A 23,085-nucleotide genomic window follows, 5' to 3' on the forward strand; every position below is an offset into this window, starting at 1 on the left:
GCATCAAAATATCAAACATAAAAAACTCTGATACACGTGATACACAATCGGTTGTGTCATCATACATTCATAATTCTATCCCTCATGATAGTTATTTGATAGGCTATAAAATCTTTAGGAAGGAGCCTAATGGACGGATCCTACCAGTCTCTGCTGATGACCCCTGCAGCTCCTTCAGGGGCTCTGATTAATGCTCTCCTCGTCTGGTCTGTGGGTTCTGTTGGGTTGTATTGGGACCATCTTCTTTCTATTTAAAGATGATGGATCTGATGGTGCTCCAGCAGTACGTCAAAGGTTTATTTTTTTTATTTTTTTTTATTTTTTATAATCCCAACAACTTCGTCCCTGACTTGTTTGAATCAGAATCAAGTTTAATCACCAAGTAGGTTTGCACTTACAAGGAATTTGACTTGGTGTTGATGGTGCAGACAAAAAATAAGAATACAGTAAAATAAGAAATAAAATGGATATATATACGGATGCTATATACACTCAGTAAACTGTGCGTTAATGTAACGCAGAAGCTTGTAAGTCCTGAACGAGGGAGAGAGACAGTGTCCAGTTTCACGTGCGGCTCTTGGCCTTGTTCATAAGGTCGGTAGCAGATGGGAAAAAACAGTTCTTGTGGCGTGAGGTTGTGGTCCTGATGAACCGCAGCCTCCTGCCAGAGGGAAGTGACTGAAATAGTCTGTGACTGGGGTGAGAGGGATCCGCCACAATCTTCCCTGCATGCTTCAGAGTCCTGGAGGCGTACAGGTCCTGGAGAGATGGAAGATTGCAGCCAATCACCTTCTCTGCAGGCCAGGTGACACGCTGCAGTCTGCCCTTGTCCTTAGCGGTGGCACCAGCGTACCAAATGGTGATGGAGGAGGTGAGGATGGACTCAATGATGGAGGAGTAGAACTGCACCGTCATTGTCCTTGGCAGGTTGAATTTCTTCAGCTGCTGCAGGAAGTACATCCTCTGCTGGGCTTTCTTGGTGAGGGAGTTGATGTTCAGCTCCCACTTTAGGTCCTGGGAGATGACAGTTCCCAGGAAGCGGAAAGACTCCACAGTGTCGATGGTGGAGTCACAGAGGGTGATGGGGGTAGCTGGGGCTGAGTTCTTCCTGAAGTCCACAACCATCTCCACTGTTTTTACAGCGTTGAGCTCCAGGTTGTTCTCCCTGCACCAGGTCACCAGATGGTCAGCCTCCCACCTGTAGGCGGACTCGTCACCATCAGAGATGAGTCCGATGAGAGTGGTGTCGTCTGCGAACTTCAGGAGCTTGACAGACTGATGACTGGAGGTGCAGATGTTGGTGTACAGGGAGAAGAGCAGAGGAGAAAGAACACAGCCCTGGAACTAGTGCTGATGAGCTGTGAGTCAGAGACATGTTTTCCCAGCTTCACATGCTGCTTCCTGTCAGACTGGAAGTCTGTAATCCACCTGCAGGTGGAGTCGGGCACACTCAGCTGGGAGAAGCGGCCCTTAGGTGGAGTGATGCCTCTTGCTTAGTGGTGCAGCAGCCTCTTCGGAAAAGGCACATTTATGACTAATTATGCGACACTCTGTATTTTTTTGCAAATCCATCACATAAAATCAGGTAAAAAAAACATTTAAATTACAGGTTGGAATGTAACAAAATAGGTAAAAAGGGGGTGAATACTTTTGCAAGGCACTGTAAACTGTTTACAATGTCTTCATAGTCACAAACATTGCAGTTAGACCAAGGTTTCACAACCTTTACAATCCAAAGAGCCATTTTTTTAAGTCAGCTTATAATTTTTTATAAATATCTAAAATGGAAATCTTTTTGATTTTTATAGACCCACCATTTTATTACAGTGTTTAGGTTAAGAAATAAAGAAAAATGAAACATTTACAAAAGGAGGATGGATAGATTTTCTTCCAGGATGTATTTATTTATGGGAAATCATGTTAAAATAAAAGAACATAGTTTCCAAACTACTGACAAGAAAAAGTAGGTATGAAAAAATACCACTGGTACTTTTAACGTCATTCTGTAGTGAAAATTTAATGCATTATCCCATAAAAAGTGTTAAAAAAAACAGCATTTATCATTACATCTGCATTTTAAAACAAATGGGGTTGGTTCTTTTTCATATTCTTGCAATTATCCACTTCTTAAATACCAATAATGAAGCCTGTGATTGTAACGTGGCAAAATGCAATGTGGTGCTTTTCCAACGCGCCGTTTCCATGACAAAGTTTGAGATGTTGATGTACTTTTTAACTCAGAGAGGAATTAAATGCCACGGCTAATTTGGATGAGCAGGAACATGTGCTGCTGATTCCAGACTGAAAATGGCAGCTTCTGTCTTCTCCAAGGGTCACAAGCCTCTCAGAAACAGACCCTTTATGTGCTCCCACGCTGAGTGGATTATTTTACACCCCACAAACAACCAGCTGCAAACCTCTTTTCTTGTTCTACTCTAGATAAATAAAAGTTGTGCCGGAATGCAAGCAACACCTAACATTTGGACGCAGATCAGGGAATGGAAGAAACGTAGAAGAAGAGTGAAAACAGTGAGTCTCAGTTTTGTCCCTCCGAGCATCTCGTGACTCCAATAAAGAGGCGGCACCGCCTTGCACAACATCCACTTTGTGGGATCACTGGCCACTCAGAAGCCAAGAACCGGCCGACACAGACTGTGAGTAGTTGCAGAATAATATTTTACCACGTTTTCTTTGTATCGCTAGGATTTAAGGGATCCATTTATGTGCAAAAATGACCTTGGATCTGAACACTGCATTGAGGCTTATAGTGATTTTTTACAAATGCTACAGTTGTAAAATGAATAATACTGATTTGGTTTTACAGTTAGGACATTTCTGAAATCTTGTTATTGTATTACTTGTCACTATTTACTGTGTTTAGTCTGTTTATTTTTATACTAATAAATGTTTCCACTTCACAGAGAAAACATGTCAAATATTCCAGTGCCTGTTGGTGAGTCAATAAGATTGATTTCTGAAAGTTTCTAAAAAGATTTTTACTTTCAGCACCTAAATTCTTTTTTTATTGTTTTTAATCCCTTTTTAGTGACAGTGGGCCCTTTAGGAGACAATCCAGTCCAGATTGTGTGTCCAAAATGCCACCAGATGGTCCTCTCTAAAGTGGAATATTCTTCTGGATTACTCACCTACCTTTTCTGTGGAGGACTCTTCCTCTGTGGGTAAGACGAACCTTTCTGACTTTGTAGTATTGCATTTTCTTTAAGTACAAAAAAAGCTTATCCTTACTAAATGTTTAATATTAGCAGCAATCACTTAATAGTTTCAACACGTACATGTCTGGAGTAGCCTATTGGTGACCCCTTTTAGGTAGAAGCAAGAACACTTTTTTGTGCTCCCCAAAGGAAAGAAAAAAATTATTTTCCTTTTTTTTTCAAACTAACATCTTCAGTTCATATAATCAGCCAAATTTCAAACTTAAATTTATTTATATTAAAGACAAAAAAAACAAAACAAAGCCTGTCAAAAGAGAAATTTTATTGCCTGGTTCCCCTTGGAAAATATATTTTTAATTGGTTCTTAATTGGTTCTGAATGTGTTTCTCATTTCTTCTGCAGCTTCGTTTTAGGATGCTGCCTCATCCCGTTCTGTGTGGACCGCCTGAAAAATGCCAAGCACACCTGTCCCAACTGCAAGACCGTCCTAGGGAGTGTATAAACGCTTATAGGCGAAATGGCAGAGCTACGCTGCCGGCTCATGCATAGGTCACCCCGATCCTAAAATAAAACAGATCTAAAACAACCTTTTTTGTTAAATCAGCTGAGAATTTTAGCCATTTTTAAACACTTGTAATGAGTGTAAGAAATGAATTGCAGTGAGACGTTTTTTTTTATTCTGATTTTGACAGAGATGCTACAAAGACGGATGGATGTCGTCTAAACTCTCAAGACAACTTGGACGCTCTTGTTAATGTAGAGCTTTTGATAAAAAAAAAAAAAAACATTTTGGCTTTTCCTGCAAACATTAAATGATGTGATTGTTACAAATGTTCACTCTTTTGACCACAAGTAAAAATGGGAGCAATAAATAGTTTTTCAGTAGCTTTTTATTATTATTATTAATCCTAGAATGAAACTTTAAGTTAAGCCTTGTTGAGGATACAAGCTCTAAGGCGGGAGCATTTAGATAAACACAACAGATAAGACAGAAAATGTCGCCTTGATTTTTCTATGTGACTCTATAACAAATGTATAATTTTTGACACAAATATTTCTGTGAGCTCTACCTCTTCAGCAAAGTCAGTATTTTCCTGAATATACAATTTACCACATAGAAATGAATATATTTTACACACCCTCCATAAAACTTCAGAAAACACGAGGAACATGTATTTTTGGTCTAAACGCATTAATTACAATACAAAGGAAATTTGAACGCCTGATGTATTTTTGTTTTTTTTAAATCAACCAACAAAGATTTTCTTTTTTTTTAAATGTGAAGTTTGCTCACGTTTACCTGTATCAGACTTTAATTGTTTTTTTTGGTGTTTTTTTTAAATCATATTTTTAAAAGGAGGTAGATAATTGTTGTTTAGCCTAATTTTTAAGTCTCAAAGTAAACTTTTGTTCAACCCTTTGCTGTGAAAAAAAGTTTTATTTTCTTTTTGTTATGAAATTGGTTGTGTATCTATTGTTGCTACAGCCAGATGATTGGCTTCTTTTTAAATCCTTTGTTGAGTTTTTCTTCATGTCCCTGCACACTGGCAGGAGCTTTTGATCGCTTTATCTTTGTTATTATAATATTTGTTGTCACCAGAAGAAGAAAAGATGTAAAAATATCAATACAGGCACCAGATTTATTGGAAAATAAAGTGAGATTTACCTTCGATTCTCCAAAACATATGACCTCACTGATAAATGTTTGCATTTAACATTGTTTTATTTATCAGTAAAAGTGTTTTTGTTTCAGGTTTACAGAGGCAGATGAAAAGACAATATTGTTCCATGATGAATACAGTGAGAGGTTACAGGGAAAAATCAAAAAACATTTTATTTTAAGAAGTGTTAACAGAGTCTTCCTTCACATGATGTATCAAAAGCATTATAATGAGGAAAAAAATAAAGAATATCCCTGCATTAAATATCTAAAGTGGATCATAATATGTACATCTCATATTAAAGATACAACGGAAAGGTGGTTAAGATAAAGAATTAAGTAATCACAAGCACAATATTGGCACCGTCTTGTTCCAGAGGCAATTTTTTTAGTCAGCAATGTAATTCAATATAGATGTTTTCATTTAGACGTATTGTGAACTTTAAAGTAATTTCACCCTTTTAATCGTTACATTGATTTTAGCCTACAGTGATAATCAGCTGCGTCTTTCTTCAGATCAAAACCTGCTGGGATGAGATGAGGAGCGCGAGGAAAACGAGGAAGGTGAAGCCAGCAAAGTCGCCTTGGATCTGGGCTCCGGCAGCTGAAACAGAAACACGTTTCAGAAACTGGGAACCGGCACAAATCAGTCATTCTAACCAGAACACGACACACGTTATAAACAGCTTGATTTAACAAAACACGCCTGTAGTTTGGCACGTCAAATCTTTGTATTGTCTTTTTATCATTTTTTATTGCTTTTTTAGTGCTTTAAAACTGAAAGTAGTCTAAATCTAAATCTTACAGTGTATTAGAGATTTGCAACTCTTTTTTTCAACCCACTTTTGCGAGCCATGAGACAGAAAAAAACCCAGAATATGGTACTAGAATGACAAATTCTTATAAATACACACAAACAACAAAAAGTGTATTGCAAAAACTTAAAATGTTGACTCTGGAACAACACTGCAAAAAAGGGAACTAAAAGTAAGTAAAAAAAATTCTTGAAATTAGTGTATTTGCCCTTGATTTGAGCAGGTAAATAAGACAATCTGCCATTTCAATAAGATTTTTGCACTCAAAATAGGAACAACGCTTCTCCATTATGTTATTTCAAGTGCAGGATTTCTAATTAGCTTATTTTAGGGGTAAACATACTCATTCCATTGGCAGATAAGCTTATCTACCTGCTCAAATCATAGACAAATACATTAATTTCAAGAACATTTTACTTACTTTTAGTTCCGTTTTTGCAGTGAATGCTGCCACGACAGAAAAATATATAAATGTCTCCATTCAAACATGATGGCAAATTGTGCAGTGAGAGAAGTTATGTAGCGTTGCATGTGTCACTAATTTAATATGAACAAAAAAATTAAAGAGTATTCACTATTTTTATGTGCAAGGCAACCTTTATGAATTTTAACCCTTCAGGGCATCAAAGAGTGTTACAATCCACTAGAAGTGGCACATAAAACCCAAACCTAAAAATCCAAAATGGCCGTCTTACACGTAAACAACTGATGTAGTTGCAGTAATCAACGGCTGGATTGTTTTATTTATCTTATTGAAGTTAAATCCCCTTTGAGCTGTTGCCCCTGCCACTTAGCCACTGTTTCCCATGTGTGCTGGTCCGTTTAAATTTTTCTCTTTTTTTACTTAAATCTAAATGGGATTTGTTTGTGGAACATAAAGCTATGTCACATCTTTCGAGTTTTTGAGTCGATTTTGTCGCACACTGGTCTGAATAGTGCATGTTCAATGGGATCAAGGGTGTGTTTTTGTGGGCCGACTGCGGAGACCAGGAAACCGCAGTCATCAGGCAACTGGGAAGCTGTGGATTTGATTCCTGTGATTCCTGAAAACGTGTCTGAATGAGACTCACCTGTGGTCGTAGGTTTTGTGGTTGTAGAAACGGCATTTATGGGTTTGTTGGTGGCAGAAGCGGTTGTAGCGGTATTTACCACTCTGCCTCCAACAAGGTTAATGCCCAGCTGGTCCAGTTCTGACTGTAATTGCTTTGAGATCCAGTCTTTCACCACTGCTGTATTTTCAAAGCTCTTTAAGTCTGGCAGGTGTGTGCCAAGAAGATCTCTCACTTCGCTGACAGTCAAATTCTACGGAGAGCAACACGGGGTGCATTTTTATACTCAATCCAAATGAACAAAGCAGAAAAAAAACCGTCACACAGTTAGCAGAAATCATAATATGTGGAACGGCAGTTAAAGCACAGATACAACCCGGATGACACTGACCTGTACAACAGTGTTGTCCAGGTTAATAAACGTGTCCAGGTCCATATTGATGTCAGAGATTGACAAATTCCGGACAAAGTCAGCAGGTGCACCCCCTGCAGCACAAAAAAAAATAATTATATTTACTGCCACTGTTTCTTTTCAGCTTGCAGCTGCGTGTCTGGACGTCGGTCTGCTCACCCAGGTACGGCTGCAGGAGCTGGTACAATGAAGGGGAGATGAGAGCTCTGCTGCGACTCTGAAACGCTTGGTTGGCAATATTGAAAAGTACTCTCAGTTTGTCTGTGGTGCAGTTGGACACAACCAAAGCATCGGCGTCCCTGAGGCGACAGAAAGTGGAAAGAAAACGTTATACGTGTGTGCCTGAAACGTTTCGTTTCCAATGCACCAATCGCTTGAGAGAGATCTGCGTCCGAATCCTGTTTGGTGACGAAAATCTTCCTCGTCAAGCTAAGCTCAGAGGAACACGTCAGAGATCTGGTCTGCAAGCGGAGAGGAAGCTGCTTTTATGAGCATCCCTAATAAATAAAAGCCAGATTTCTATACAAAAAAAAAACAAAAAAACACCGGCATTTTTTCCCATTAACCAACAGTACAAACCTGCTTTTACAATATTATATGAATAACATCAGATGATTGAAAATAACTATTAAATACTCTATACTACTGTATAAAATTTTGTGATGATGTTCATTTTATAATCACAATTATAGTCTTGGATGCGCTGCCTTTGTTTAGGTTCTGGCCCAAAGCTCAGTGACTTGCCATGTTTACATAATCATCAGAGGAAATCAGTCAATCTACTGTTGGTGTGAATGTGTGCGTGAATGACTGATTGTAACGTAAAGTAGTGCTTTGGGGTCGTTGGACTTGTACGCTGTATAAGTACATACCATTTACCATTTACTTTTGCAAACATCTGCATTAAAAGTCTGCTGTCTGTTGCAAGATTAGCAGATTGCTATGCTGCAAATTAGTGAGCACAAAAAAAAAAACTTGTCCCATTGGGAGGAGACCCCACGCAAACCTTGAACTGGAGGGACAATATATATCTCTATCTATCTATCTATCTATCTATCTATCTATCTATCTATCTATATATATATATATATATATATATATATATATATATATATATATATATATATATATATATATATATATATATATATATATTCTGGCCCGGGGAACGCCTTGGGATTCCTGCAGAATGAGATGGAGATGAACGGATGAACAAACGTTGGACGGACGGATGGACGTTGAAGAGGCAATCCTCAACTTAACCTCAAATAACCCTGGTTTTCCATGGACATCAGGAGTCAGACACACGCAAACAATAGGTACTCACCTCAAGCCCTCTTGAGAAATGTTGCCAAGAACCTCGACATCCAGAGAGCACAGGTTTGGTCCTCCGATGGCGTTAAGCTCTGCTCTGCCGAGCGTGTTGCCCGCCACTCCCAAGTACTTAGAGATGATGGCTTTAGCCTAAAGCAGAAACACACACTTAAGTGAACAAAGAGGCTCAAAAGGGGCACAAAGAAAGCCAAAAAACCTGGAACTGCTTGCTCACCAAGCTTGGATCCCACTCTCCATTTGTGGTGTCCATCAATTCTGCGAGCGTGTCCACTTGAGTGATGTTCCACGAATTGATCTCATCTAGTGAGGCGACACGGGACGCCGCACCCAAGACCTGAACCTGATCTTCCGGGATGTTGGCGGCGTAAGCCTACAAGTATGTCACAAAGATAAGAAAAAAAATTAGATATATGTAGAGAAAGAGACTGGGACACTAGACTGAACCCACAAGTCATGACTTTAATTCTGCTCTGAGCATCAGTTGTGGAAGCTAAAACAAAAATCCTCAGGTTTTCTTTGCATGGTGTCTAACTAAATGCTTCCATGACGGTTCTATGTGAAAATAAAATAAAAAATGTTAAATATCTTGTTTGAAATGTACAAATGGATGCCAGAAGACTGGTGAGACACTTAAAATACATGCAGACATAGAGGCAGCAACAAAAAGAGTTATGAATTTAGCCACAAATAAGAAAGTGCAGGACATGCAACTTAAGCAACACAAACCGAGAATCTGGCTCGTTAGAGGCAAAATCAAAGGTTAGGGTAGGGCTATCAGGCCAAGATTTACGGTGAGACCCATATGGGTGTGGGATGGCAAGCAGGTTTTGTCAACCTGAGTTATATTGATTAAAGTAAAATGGGTGGGGATAATCCTACATGAGGATAACCCAAATAAGACCTGTATGGACACATTGGCCGTGTCAAGATCCAATCAGACTTGAATATGAGCAATAATATAGGTTGTGAGGAGAAATATCGAGATTGGGGAATCTTCAAATGGTCAGTGCCTGATTAACCTCAACACGCCCTCCCTGGGGTTGTTTATCGTCCCTGATTTTGTTTCAACTGAACCCCCAACGAACTACGCACCACAATTTGTGCAGCCATAGTGTGTGTGACATGTAAAGCTATTATGCATGACATACTGCCATTGTGCAGCATGTCATGCATAATAAATAAATAAATGACAAACTTGCAGTGGATCATGATTGCTGCTGCCTCATCCTCTCTCTCTCTCTATTTTAAAAAGGCTGGGCGTGCTTACCTGTCTCAGCTTGGTGAGAACAATCTTTAAGTAATCCTCTTGATCCACCTTCTTGGTGATGGCTTCCAGGTTGTCTCTGACAGTCGCGGCGCTGAGACAGCTGTTGAACTGATTGATGTCGTCGTAGTCGAAGGGGAAGGTGGCGTCGCTGATAGTTACCTGGGTGATGTTTCCTACTGTGCATTCAATGTCTGCGATAACAGGAGGGAAGACGAGAGTCAGTGATTACTGTGTATGTGACAAACGGGCGTAAAAAAAAAAACGCCCGTTTGTCAAAATAAACAGGCGAAGGGATCAGACACTGACCGGCAGCTCGCTTGGCTCTCCTTCTGATGGATCGTCTTATTTCTGCTCTCATCCTCCGTCTCTTTGCTCTGCTGACTCCGTTGTCTCTGAGGAATTTCAGGTAATACTTGAGGAATGTGCGCGTCTTAGACTGTGGGCAGGAATAACAGGAGAATTAGAAGAGATAAAATTACATAATTCATCTCATTTAAGCTGCATAGGTATATATATATATATATATATATATATATATATATATATATATATATATATATATATATATATAACTCACTTTGGCAATGTTGTCATAGAAATCTGCATTCATGTATAACGGCAATGACCCGAGGCTCCTCAGAGTTGTGTCTGTCCATGTTGAAATAGGTCTAGATATTAAAAAACAAAGTAAATGGTTATATAATTAGGCAACACATTTCCACCAGATGCAGACCTCTTGTTGTTCTGTACGAGTTTTTACAAATGACCATACAGGTCTCTTGCAAATGAGAACCGAGCTTGTATAAATAAAGATTTAATGATTAATAATACCAATGAATGTAAGACATAAACAGTGAGCTCTAAGTTAACCCTGCGGTTTACCCGTATGTGACGGTCCCAGAGATCAGACGGGTTTGCACTGCACCAGCCTGAGCAACAGAGAGATCTTGGCAGCTCTTCAGTTTCTCCAGGAGGGACTCGTCAGACTTCAGGATGTAGGTCTCATTCAGGTAGCAACACATGTTTCCCAAAATGGCTATTTGGTCCCCAGTCAAGTTTGTGCTTGTTATGTTCTTTGATGAACAAAATGAGAAATGAGCAAAATACAATTAGACCAATGAAAAACTTTGTCAGAATCAAAAACAAATTGAAACTTTAATTTTTATATTTATAAACTTGTGTTTTCTTTTAACCACCTTTAAAACTATTCTTTAAAGCCTTAAATTATTCTGAGATCAATGCATGTGATGAATTATAGTTTCTGCTTCACAGTTAAGCTCACAGTTATTCATATCTTTGGCAGATTTAGGTTTAAAATGATTTTTAAAATGATTTTCATCCAACAGAGACGTTTTTGATAGCAAGTGAGACGGGAATCTCTCGAAACGTCTTAGACCAACGTAAAAGGAGTGCTGCTTTGAAATAAATAATTTAGCTGTTGTTATATACATTTAATTAAGAAAGGCCGGGTACAAGATGTATTTATATTCTTTCCATTCCATTCCAATTAAAAGGCTTTTTAAAATGCAAACTTAAACATAAATGACTCAAAACCACGCATGGTTTCTTCACATCGGGGGAATTTTTAATTATACCTACCAGCAGTCTATCAACCTGTTTCCGTGCTGTGCCATCTTTTAAATAAGCAATGTTTTTCTCTATCCGCTGTTTAGTTAAAGAAACAATATGAAATAGATTATTGAGTATATTTTCGATGTAAGTTTAAACAGTGTAGGGAGGTTCTTCAAAGCACTTATTTACCTGCATCCCTGTTTGAAAGTACAGATAATTTAAGTTTTAATTGCTTCACATTGGTAAATTAGTATAGCTGTTAAATAATTAGGATGCTAATATGATGTAAAAGTTACCTTTAATACTCACTCCACTCTTTGATACGCAAATTAATTATTTGATCATATAAAGCTTCCTGACCATGATCGTTGGTCAGGAAGGGTTTTATTTGCCAAATTTGGTCTGCTTAATTGTTTCTAATCAGCATTTGCACCTTAAATGCTTATTTGTTGCCTTATAACTTCTCATCAAACCACTGATGGTTTAACCGGCTTTAAAGGAAAAACTAGGTGCATTTTATGGAATAGTAAATTGTGTCATTTATATGATGTCTGTTGTTTAAGATGCATTCCTGTTTTGTATAGTTCATGTGCTACAGGATGAAGTGTGAAACATGTATATTCTGACTGTACAAATTAATTTAGTCCAAATTAATAACATCTGTCCATCTTGGCGTGAAAGTTAAATGCTCTTTGCTAGTGACCCAAGTGGTCGCATAATAAATTGTTGAATTATTCACAACATAGAACCAACTTTACTTTAGTTATTTATCAAGGTGAGGGAATATTTATCTGCATAAGAATATAAATGTTGTTGTTTTTTTTTGGTGTCCATACCAGGCAGCTCCTGGCGTTATCAAACAGAGCAGACCGCTTGTAGCTGAGGCTTGAGGAGAAGACTGAGAAGTCGGCCTCACTCAGCTGTTCGAAGTAGGCCTTGCAGCTGCTCCGTGGCACCAGAGAGTAACTGGACAGGGAAGCAGAGATAAAAATAAAAAAAAAAAAAAATCAACATTTGACCAAAAAAATAGATAAATCAAACACAAATAAGCCATGACAAGGGACTCACTTGTAGTAGAGCAGCACATCAGGAGGGTAAAGCTCAAAGCTGGTGATGTCTGACTCTCCTCTGATTTGGTTGTACATGCAGGTCAACTAATGAATGGGGGATACAAATTTAAAAAGTAACATATTTGTTACCTATTTTTACTCCACATCACATTCACTGCTGAATGAGAAACAGTGACAACGGAGACATTTAGAATGTATTAGCAAAATTAAATAACGTCAGATTATCTATGTCTTTTGTTTCATGCTTAAATGTTTCAGATCATAAAAACATTTTCAATTTTAGACAAAGATTTTAGACATAAGATTTTTTTTTTAAACCTGAGATTTAAGAAGATTTTTTTTTCTTTCCCTTGCCATGTCCAGCAGATGGTGCTCTGGCTGCTCTACCAGTGCCAAACATACATACATATATATATATATATATATATATATATATATATATATATATATATATATATATATATATATATATATATATATATATATATATATATATATATATATATATATATATATATATATATATATATATATATATATATATATATATATATATATATATATATAAACATTACAAAACTCAACAACCAGCTGTCCAAAGCTAAGTTGCTTTGGACAGCTGGTTGTTCCCTTTCTGGATGAAATCCTCATTTGTAAACTGTGTTTTGTATTTACTCATGTTATCTTTGTCTGACATTAAAGTTTATGTGACGATCTGAGACGTTTAAGTCAGACGCAACAGCTACAATGACATTAACCTGAACCAACTAATTCAGTAAACAGACATTAATAGTCATTGTTATTCAGAAAATATTCAGATTTTTCCTCTTCATACAATAATACCCCCCCCCCCCCCCGACCCTCACCTGATTCTCCTCCAGCTTGACTTTATTTGAGCCTCTTCGCCGACAGGCTTTGACCAGATTTTTAATCTGCGCCTTTTTAACTGTTCTCACACTGGTGCACGTGAATCCTTGCAGCACAGAGGACGACAAACTGCACAAACACGTACACAATGTAAAACATACACGTAGAAAAAAACGCCATAGTCTGCATAGACATTTTGTCGCTTGTCTCTTAAAAAATATTGTTTGAACTCACTTGTTTGCACCTCCCAGAATGGTTGTGGATTCTTCCACAGCAATTTGACCAAAAAACATCTCAGCCTGACAAAAAAAAATAAAAAATAAAGCTCATAAGAGTCATTCCATTATATGGATGCAATTTCCCTTCCCTGGAAATTATAATTACAAATGGATATGAAAACTAGCTGTGAAATAAATGAAACAAAGTGTCCTGCATGTGACTCTAATGGTATATGTAACATTCATGATAAAGAGGAATAATAACAAACTCACACTGTAAGGTTACACTTTACAATAAAACATAAGGAAAATTAAAAATATTTTTTTTTGTGTATCTGGTTATTCCATCTATGATTTATGTATATTTCTTTCAAAATTAATCCACAATATGTTGGTTAAAATAACCATTTTAGTGGTGACAAATCTCCTCTACCTGCTTCCTCTTCCACGTCTTCCTGTTGAGTCTGGTGATGACGCTGTTGCTGCTGCTGGTGGTTGTGAAGCTCTGCAGCAGAACCCGAGGGATCCTGGTGGCCATCTGGTCCGGAACGTTCTCGACGATCAGGTCACTGTTGCGACTAACGGTAAGCTGACAGAAAGACGGAGAACATTTCTGCAGTCAGTGATCCAAACTTCATTTATTTTTTTTGTTTTTTTGTGTGTGGATTAAACCAGGCTGATTTCTTGTAAAACCCACAGAACTTTAATTGACTAAACTGTTTGCAGGGAAAGTCATTTTTGACAGAAAAGTGGTACAGGTGGTGCCCGCATGTTTTTATAGTACACTGCAAAAACAGACCTAAAAATAAGTTAAAAGTTTCTTGAAACAAGTGTATTTGTACTTTATTTGAGCAGGTAAATAAGATAATCTGTCAATGGAATAAGATTTTTGCACTTAAAATAGGAAGAAATCTTCTCCATCAACTTATTTTAAGTGCAGTATATCTAATTATCTTATTTTAAGGGTAAAATTACTCTTTCCATTGGCAGATAATCTCATTTACCTGCTCAAATCATGGACAAATACGCTCATTTCAAGTAAATTGTACTTATTTCTAGTTCTGTTTTTGCAGTGTAAAATATAACACACCGCATCAACAGCACCTTTTAATTCTATAAAATCTTATGTTGAAGAAAATGTATTTCTAAAATCTAATAAAAAGCATTGTTTTGATTGAATTTTAAATTAAACAAAAACAAAACAAAATTCACAATTTTAAATTTTAGTTCAGTTTAAACATGATAACTTATTTTTATTTGAAGGTCAGGTTATAACTGAAGAGCTGTGTACCAAAAACCGTGCGGCCATACCTGATTGACAAAAACATCCTGGACGACACTTGGAGCGGACAACATGTGTCCTACAAGCGAGGGGTTTTTGGATGCCGTTAGAACCTCAACGGGATTCATTCTGCTGAAAACTCTGGTTGGTACGCCAATGACAAGAGAACCAAGATTTGTCAGTGATGCAGAGGTGCTGATCTGGTGGGATAAAAAAAAAGAAGCACGTGGGTTAGAGAGCGTTAACCATAAAGATGACTTCCTCGTGGGCACAATCTTTGGTTTTTAAGCTGCAGCTATACCGTCAGTCTCGTCATCAGAGATGAAATGATGGTCCTAGCCTGTCCTGTGCCCCAGCCGTTCACATTGCTGAGAATGCTGAGGGATTTCTCCAGGTCCTGTGCCTTTATGGCCTTGATCTGGCCCGTAGACAAGCTGGTGCTTTCATTGCCCAGGGCAGAAATGACGTTGGAATCAACGTTGCCCCCGAAGTTACTTGTCAGAGCAGCAGAAATCTACAGGTGCAAAGGAAAACCTTTTTATTTAAAGTATTTCTTTCTTCTGTGTGCAGAATAGGAAATCAATTTCATGTTTATTTCTCCTAAAAAAAAATCTCACATTGTATAACAATAAAGCAAATGCTGGATATTAGTAATTTCTTTGAATTCCCTCTTGCCTTTTTAGTAAAAACAGCCTCACACCCGTTAAAAAAAAAAAGCTCAATATATTCCATCTGTGGGCTTATTACCTGTGGATCAAGGTCAACACAGACATTGGTGAGGTTCTCCAACATTATCAAACTTTCTTCTCGAGTCAGCTGGGTGAATGCCATGCCAGGAGCAATGCACCGGCACAACAGAGGAAGACTGGAAATAATATAAGAAAATGATTCAATAAACACACACACAAAAAACACACCGCTTCACCTTTGTGACACTGACTGGTTTACGTGAACTCACAGAATGGGGTTGAAGTTTGAGTCCTGCTGGTAGATCAGCTCAGTGTAGAAGTCGGTGAGGTTCTTAGGTAGAACCGAGTGGTTGAGGAGCGCGATGTTCAGAGGGTTCACCGTGAACACCTGGAGGGCCTACAGAGAGCAAGGACATTTAAATATGCGTCTCCTGAATCTCTTGATTTCATCCCCAAATATACTAAAGTCTACTAAAGTCTCTCCATGCTGATTCAGTACCTCATTTGATCCAAAGGTCTGAAGAATCTCCAGAGTGAGGAAAGGCATGAAAGGCCCGATGTACTCGGCAAACCAAGCTGTAGAGTTCAGGTCTGGGCTGTTGGGATCGTAACACCTTGCTGTTGTTGCTACAGCGGCAGGAAGAATATAGTCAGGTCGAAGGGTTTTCATATTTGCGACAGATGAATGCGTGATTCCCCACGACACAACTACCATTTCCCTCAGAGTTTACCGTTAAACTCTGTGTTATATAAACATTAGCCATTTGTTGAAGTAAAGTCTGCATGATGGTTTTGTTAAAAGTTCATTCTCAAAACCTGCAGAAAATAATTACAATTCTATCACAGAGACACTACTGTGTTGCGTTCCTCCCATTTTAAAATCTGATGATATGAGGTTTGGGAGCATTACCTAATACTATCAGGTGATAACAAGGTACCTAAAGACATGGATGTAGGGGTATCTAAGATGTATAACAGTTTTTGTCTCTTTTGTTGTGTCTCTGCTCTGTCTTCTCTAAAACCCAGACCGTTCCAACTGAGCCTGGTTCTGGTTCTGCTGGAGGTTTTTCCTTCCTGTTAAAGGAGAGTTTTCCTCTCCACTGTCGCCTCATGCATGCTCAGTATGAAGTATTGCTGCAAAGCCATGGACAATGCAGACCACTGTCTACTGTGGCTCTACACTCTTTCATGAGGAGTGAATGCTGCCTGTCAATACTTGAGGCAATTTTCTGGGTTTCCTTTGACAGAAAACTTTTTGACCAATCTGTATAATTTGATTGAATTTCATTTTTCGTAAAGTGCCTTGAGATGATATGTGTCATGTATTAGCACTATATAAATAAAACTGAATTGAAAATGTAATTTGAATTAATATCGCTAGTAACCTGGTTTATGAAGTGACTTGTTAATCTATACAGTTTATCACAATCAGAATCAGACATACTTTAATAATCCCAGAGGGAAATTAGTTTTGTTACACGCGCCAGATATGCAAACATTTTATATACATATATATACAACATTCCACATGAAATAATATAAATATAACTATATATATATATATATATATATATATATATATATATATATATATATATATACATATCTATATCTATATATCTATCTATCTATCTATCTATATATATATTTATATATATATATTTATATATATATACATATACATATCTATATCTATCTATCTATCTATCTATATATATATATATATATATATATATATATATATATATATATACACACATATCTATATCTATCTATATCTATCTATCTATCTATCTATCTATCTATATCTATATCTATATCTATATCTATATATATATATATATATATATATATATATATATACACATGTATAGCTATAGATCCATAGTTCGTATGTACCCTACATGCACCCCTTGTAGACATCAGGCAGTATTGTATATTGATACCTTGGATTTAATGTGAATCACAAAATAATAGAAAATGATGCAAGTGCCAGATAATTCTGCTGTCATGTCCAAACTCACCGGATTGGAGGTAAGCCCTGATGGTGTTGAACACGTCTAGCCGCACAAAATCCGCCCCAGTGTAGTTGTATTTACCAAGAACCGAGACCCTGAAACGGCGCAGAACGCGGTGAGGACCCAGAAACAAAAATTTAAACTTCAAATCGAGCGAACAAGCCGCTTCACAGCTTACAGCTTCTGGAAGGCCAGACACGAGGTGTTCTGCGTAACAGCTGGAGTGATCAGACTCTTTGAGAGGAAGACCAAGTAGTTCTGGAGGCGGCGGTCAAACCAAGCGTTAACCTCTGACCTGCTGGAGCTCCTGAGGGCCACGGGCCATACACAGGGCAGAGTGACACGCCTGACCCCATCTGGCAGAGACTCCTATCGTTGAATAAAAAGGGATGTTTTTTTCCTGTTGCATACATCATTCACAATAAAACGATTGAGATTCCGAATAAGCATGGTTACATACGGTCTCCAGAAACAATGGCGTCTTGACATAGCTGCTATAGAGGTCACACAGCTGCGCTTGGCTGTCAATAACATCTGGCCGACGTAGGAAATTCCCCAGATGGGATGGAGGAATGGAGTTCACCAGCTGGAAAATCAGAAACGATATAAATAAGTCCTGCTCGCCCTTTAGCTGCGTTTTACACCTGGCAGCTTTTTATGCCAACACACCAGAGTCTTTCTGTCGCGAGGCATGAGGGACACGAAGGTGGTCAGGTTGGGGAACTGGAATCCCATGAAGGAGTCCTCCACGAAGCTGTAGAAGCTGTTGTTATAGTTGTCGCCGTAGCAACGGAGAGAAGGAGGTCCTGTCAATGGCAAAAAGACGTTAGGCCGCTTTGTAGGTTTTGAGTTTGGAAATATACCCTCATGTGTAAAATGTCTTCGCCTTGTCCACAAAGAACGTTTTAATATTTTTCATATGGAAACAAAACAAGATAAATTCCCCTGAATAATTAGCTTTAACTCGTTAGATAACTCCAATTACCACCTGCCCCAAGGTACCTCACAGGTAAACTGCGTGCAGTCTGTGTTGGGACATATACTTGTAACTTTTAAAATATATAAAACAAATGTATTATTGAAAAAGGTTACATGAGTATAACAGAGAGCTTTTTACCTTATTCAGTTAGCTGAGCTTCCTGATCATGTATAAAAACAGCGTATGTCTAAATGGACACGGAAATAATCTGTCAAGCTGCTTATCAGCCCTATTTATTTACCTTTCAGAGCCAGAACGATGTGATTGTGGATTTCTTTCTTCGACTCTGCGCTGAGTGTGTGGATTGTTGAATTAAGAAGCATGACACTGAAATAGACAAACATTAAAAGAGTTTCAGATAAGATTTTAATCATAATCAAAATGTAACTGATATACAGCACCGTGAGAAAGTATCCTCGGGTGTAGGGCGGGGCGATAATTCAATAACAATATATATCGATCGAGAGAAGTGTAGTTCAATAGAGAAAAAAAGGGAGTCAATAAAAAGTTAAATAAAAGAGCAGTGCATTCTAGCCTATAATGTAGTTTAATACTACAGTCACTACATCCTCCCAACCAATCACAAACACAGAACCAGGAAGTCACCAAGCTTCAACGAGTTTAAAGAGCACGCATTCTTTTTTCTTTTTTTTTTAAGACTTACAGTTTTGGTAGAAATTGGTTGATTAAAGGGTTGTGTTTGATTCCATTTATTTAAAAATAGGTAATTGAGCAAAAGCATAAAATGGCCAGGGCTGCGCTTCATAATTATCGATAACGATTAACATGATTTGTATTTTATCGATAAAGTTTTTTTCTATATCGTCCAGCCCTTTTTCAGGAAACAGTGCTAGTTTTCTACCCCAAGAAGCCCAAAAGGAAAATTGTTTTCTGGTTTGACCGCGGCACTTTCTCCCACATGTTTGGTCTGACCCCTGAATTGCTTGTCAAAAACTAAAAACAGGACTTCTTCTGGCTGTCTTTATACCAGTCTTCCATAAATGCTACCTTTAAAGAGTATATAACTAATGGCTGAGTCACCATTGAACCTTTTGGCTGCGTTTTCAATTAATGCTCTCCTTGCCTGGCCTGTCAGTTTTAAGTGGACGGCCAAGTTTGGTAGCTTTTCAGCTATGCCAAATTCCATAAGGCTGTTGTTTGCACTTTGTATTATTCTGTGTAATCAAAATAAAAGGGCTCAATTTATAAAAATATAGTTTTTTTTTTCATTCCCCTTCATAATTATGAATTACTTTATGCTGGTTTGTCACATTTTTTAAATAAAATACATTCAGATTTTTGTTTGTCATGTGACAAAATTTGAAGATGTTTCAAAATGTATTAATACATTTGAAAAGAATTATATATCTTAAGTGTGGCAGTCGTGGCTTCCACACTCACCCCTGCCGCTCGATGCTGCAGTTCCTTCCCATCAGTATCTGGAAATATGGCGTGACGTGGGAGGAGGTCAGGTTGATGAGCAGAGGAGGCAGTCGAAGCTGGAGCCACTGGGACACGACTGCATCGTCCACTGAGCTACGAGACAGGTTCGCACGGTTGAACACAACCTCTAGCATGGCAGACCTTACTGCAGAGGACACGGTGAGTTCATTACCCTGCACGGGGAAACAACCACAAACAAAAACACGTTGAGAATATGTCATATCTCCTTCCCCTGCCAGGCTGTTATTGTTAATGGGAATTTGTCCCTTAATAAATTAGCTGGTTAAATAAAGTTTTTGAAAATTAAAGAAATTCATAAAGTATTTACAAAATAACACTTTTAATACGGAATAAAACATTTTTTTTATGAATCCCGATGCCACCTAACACTTTACAGCAGGGGTCTTAACCCTTGGTCCTCAGGACCTACTGCCCTGCATGTTTTAGGTCAGGGGTGTCAAACTCATTTTGGTTTAGGGGCCGCATACAGCTTAATCTGATCTCAAGAGGGCCACACGAGTTAACTCATTGCAAGATTAAATGTTTGTATATTAAGTTAATTTCACTTTTACACAATATATTATGAATAACCTCAGCGTTTTTAAGAAAAGTATGTGCAATTTCAATAATACTTTTACTCAGTTAAACATTTACTTGTGCATTATGCATAAGAACTGATCACATTGATTATACAATGTTGAAAAACATTTATTCACATTTTTTGGAACTTAAAAAACACTGTCCTACATGACAAAATACATCAAACAGATATAAATTAAGAAATGATTTGAATTTTTCCACACCTGAAGCTTAATCTGCTAATTAAAACACAGCGCCCCTCGTGGACAATATAGGAACTGCATATTTTCAATTAAACGAAGTACATGTTTTTTTCAATAATTGTTTTATCATTCTCTTCCTTTTATCTTGTCCACTTGTGAAAGTCAAATCTGATGAGCTCTTTGTGGCATCTTATTGCCACATTGCCAGACAGGACACTGGGGGGGGGGGATTTTTGTAATGATACCACTCCTGAGGACCAGTTAATTGACACACCTGTTCCTGCTAATCTTCTCAGCTGCCCCTCCTGTTTCTGCCTCTACTTAAGCAGCCCTGAGACCCAGAGCCAGTGCCAGAATATCTTGAGCCATAGTGGTGAGAGCATTCCAGCATTTTTCGACTAACCTGCCTGTGTATGACCTTTTTCTGTTTCCTGTTTCATGAGCCTGCCTGACCCCGTCCTGCCTCCACCTGAACCTGTGAAGACCCGACCTGTCTCCAGATTTACCTTCTCCCCACCTTCGGACTGACTCCCGTGTACCAGAACTTTTATCCGCCTGTGAGTACCGAGCCTGATCAATCCCCTAACCTCTGAGCTCTGCCTGTTACCAGACCCGGACTGGACTCTGATCTTGGATTGCCCTACTGGACTGCCCACTGGATTCTGACCTTCGGACCGTTTCTTGGATTTGGATTCTGCAAGACCCGTGCGGCGTCAGTCTGCTCTGATCCTCCCCTCTCGGCTCAGTCGACTCTTCCCTCCCCACTCGGATTCCGTAAGGAGCTTCCAGCTAGACGCTGCCTGCTACCACCCCTGAGCCGTTTTTCCTGCACGAAGTAATAAATCTGATTCCAACGCCACTGACCTGTCGTGTTGTCTTCTGGGTCCGCCCGTCCAGAGCGTTACATGATATTCTGGCCAAACAATGGATCCATCATCCGACGGTCAGTGGCGTGCGGGCGTAGAAAAGTCCATTGCCCAATTGGAAGCCGGCGTTAGCGAAATCCTAGCTACCCTGCGCACTCAGCCCGCTACTCCTCTGCCACTTCCGGATATGTCAGCTCCTGCGGCCACGCCCTCCGCTGTGACGTCAGCGCAGCTCGAACCGCGTCTCTCTCCGCCCGAGCTTTTCAGGGGCGACCCCGACCAATGTCGGGCGTTTATCACACAATGTGAGATACAGTTTGAGTTACAGCCATCTTCTTTCCCTTCTGACCGGTCCAGAGTCGCTTTTGCTATTTCCCTGCTTGCTGGCAAGGCAAAGCTTTGGGGGACGTCCGAGTGGCAGAGGGACTCCCATATCTGTTACTCTTTTCAAGCCTTCTCCAGGGAACTGATTCGTGTTTTCAGTCCCGTTTTACCTTGCAGAGAGGCCACCAGGGGGCTCATGCGTATAAGGCAGGGGGACAAGTCTGTGGCTCAATACATTATAGATTTTCACCTGTTGGCATCAGAGAGCCGTTGGAATGAGGATGCGCTGATGGATGCATTTGCAAGCGGTCTAAATGAAAGAATAAAGGATGAGTTGTCTACTCGTGATTACCCCCAAACGTTGGAACAACTCGAAGAGTTGGCCACCCGAATTGACCTTCGTCTAACAGAGAGAAAGCTGGAACGTCGTGCTTTTGCCTCCCAGCTACCCAGGGCGTTGCCCTTCGCCCCTGTTCCATCTGCTCCTCCCACTGGTGGTGAGGAACCAGAGCCCATGCAGCTAGGCAGAGCCAAGCTGCCAAAGGAGGAGCGAGAACGCAGATTTCGACAAAACCTGTGTTTGTACTGTGGTGGCGTGGGGCATCGAGTTAAATCCTGTCCGTTAAAAGGTTAGGCTCGGCAGGAGGGAGAGCTCTGCTGAGCCGTACCAAGCTCTCCGTCTCACCAGATCTAATGTTGCCTGCCGTTCTCGTTTCTTCTACTTCCTCACATCACCTCTCCATTTTTATTGATTCCGGTGCAGACACAGAATTTATGGATGAGGGCTTCGCCAGGAGGCTGGGCATTAAGCTGCGCCCAGGACCTTCACCCCGTAACGTTCTTGCTTTAGATGGACATCAGCTCAATAACTCCCATCTCATCTCGGAGCCAGTCAAGTTGCTTATCGGGGGAAACCATGAAGAGACCCTGACCTTTATGATGATCAACTCTCCTCAGGTCCCGGTCATTTTAGGGTTTGTGGTCTCCCCAGGTCAGGTGTCCATGGACCCAGCTAAGGTTAGCGCGGTGTCTGAATGGCCTTCCCCCACCGATAAGAAGCAGCTCCAACGGTTTTTAGGGTTTGCTAACTTTTATCGAAGGTTCATTCGAAACTTTAGTCAGGTTGCTGCCCCCCTTCATGCCCTAACCTCCAGCAAAGTTAAGTTTTGTTGGGATGTCCAAGCTGAGAAGGCTTTTAAGAGGTTAAAGAACCAGTTTACCTCTGCTCCTGTGCTAATCTCCCCAGATCCTGGGAAGCAGTTCA

General features: G+C 39.3%; 2 protein-coding genes across 6 annotated transcripts in view; one reads left to right on the top strand and one right to left on the bottom strand.

Annotated features, from left to right (window-relative positions):
• The first annotated feature begins 2,466 nt into the window (after nt 1–2,466).
• LOC105919341 (lipopolysaccharide-induced tumor necrosis factor-alpha factor homolog) lies at nt 2,467–4,636 on the top strand. The gene is made up of 4 exons (XM_012854642.3): nt 2,467–2,654; nt 2,924–2,953; nt 3,047–3,179; nt 3,576–4,636. Exons 2-4 carry the CDS (start codon nt 2,929–2,931, stop codon nt 3,673–3,675), a joined length of 258 nt encoding a protein of 85 aa, XP_012710096.2. The 5' UTR covers nt 2,467–2,654; nt 2,924–2,928; the 3' UTR covers nt 3,676–4,636.
• Nucleotides 4,637–4,756: 120 nt separating this feature from the next.
• The window catches only part of mslnb (mesothelin b), a 62,019-nt gene continuing 43,690 nt past the window's right edge, over nt 4,757–23,085 (bottom strand). For all 5 annotated transcript variants that reach the window (XM_036137404.1, XM_036137402.1, XM_036137401.1 and 2 more), the window contains 26 exons: nt 19,808–20,022; nt 18,648–18,733; nt 18,097–18,233; nt 17,888–18,013; nt 17,606–17,796; nt 17,434–17,522; nt 15,909–16,036; nt 15,679–15,806; nt 15,468–15,585; nt 15,022–15,234; nt 14,750–14,920; nt 13,872–14,027; nt 13,455–13,519; nt 13,220–13,349; nt 12,352–12,437; nt 12,120–12,249; nt 10,594–10,784; nt 10,289–10,379; nt 10,018–10,147; nt 9,712–9,902; nt 8,659–8,814; nt 8,437–8,573; nt 7,269–7,408; nt 7,089–7,183; nt 6,719–6,950; nt 4,757–5,437 (listed from right to left, as the gene is read on the bottom strand). In XM_036137404.1, coding sequence (XP_035993297.1) covers nt 5,346–5,437; nt 6,719–6,950; nt 7,089–7,183; nt 7,269–7,408; nt 8,437–8,573; nt 8,659–8,814; nt 9,712–9,902; nt 10,018–10,147; nt 10,289–10,379; nt 10,594–10,784; nt 12,120–12,249; nt 12,352–12,437; nt 13,220–13,349; nt 13,455–13,519; nt 13,872–14,027; nt 14,750–14,920; nt 15,022–15,234; nt 15,468–15,585; nt 15,679–15,806; nt 15,909–16,036; nt 17,434–17,522; nt 17,606–17,796; nt 17,888–18,013; nt 18,097–18,233; nt 18,648–18,733; nt 19,808–20,022 — 3,624 coding nt within the window. In that variant the 3' untranslated portion in view covers nt 4,757–5,345. The remainder of the gene's footprint in view (nt 5,438–6,718; nt 6,951–7,088; nt 7,184–7,268; nt 7,409–8,436; nt 8,574–8,658; nt 8,815–9,711; nt 9,903–10,017; nt 10,148–10,288; nt 10,380–10,593; nt 10,785–12,119; nt 12,250–12,351; nt 12,438–13,219; nt 13,350–13,454; nt 13,520–13,871; nt 14,028–14,749; nt 14,921–15,021; nt 15,235–15,467; nt 15,586–15,678; nt 15,807–15,908; nt 16,037–17,433; nt 17,523–17,605; nt 17,797–17,887; nt 18,014–18,096; nt 18,234–18,647; nt 18,734–19,807; nt 20,023–23,085) is intronic.

This window comes from Fundulus heteroclitus, chromosome 5, assembly GCF_011125445.2.
Source record: "Fundulus heteroclitus isolate FHET01 chromosome 5, MU-UCD_Fhet_4.1, whole genome shotgun sequence".
In the NCBI taxonomy this organism is placed as follows: domain Eukaryota; kingdom Metazoa; phylum Chordata; class Actinopteri; order Cyprinodontiformes; family Fundulidae; genus Fundulus; species Fundulus heteroclitus.

Bases quoted from the DNA above. Each gene is read 5' to 3' on its own strand.
- LOC105919341 (XM_012854642.3), top strand. From the start codon at position 2,929: ATGTCAAATATTCCAGTGCCTGTTG. The intron at 2,954-3,046 runs GTGAGTCAATAA...ATCCCTTTTTAG, and splicing joins AAATATTCCAGTGCCTGTTG to TGACAGTGGGCCCTTTAGGA. The intron at 3,180-3,575 runs GTAAGACGAACC...TTTCTTCTGCAG, and splicing joins GGAGGACTCTTCCTCTGTGG to CTTCGTTTTAGGATGCTGCC.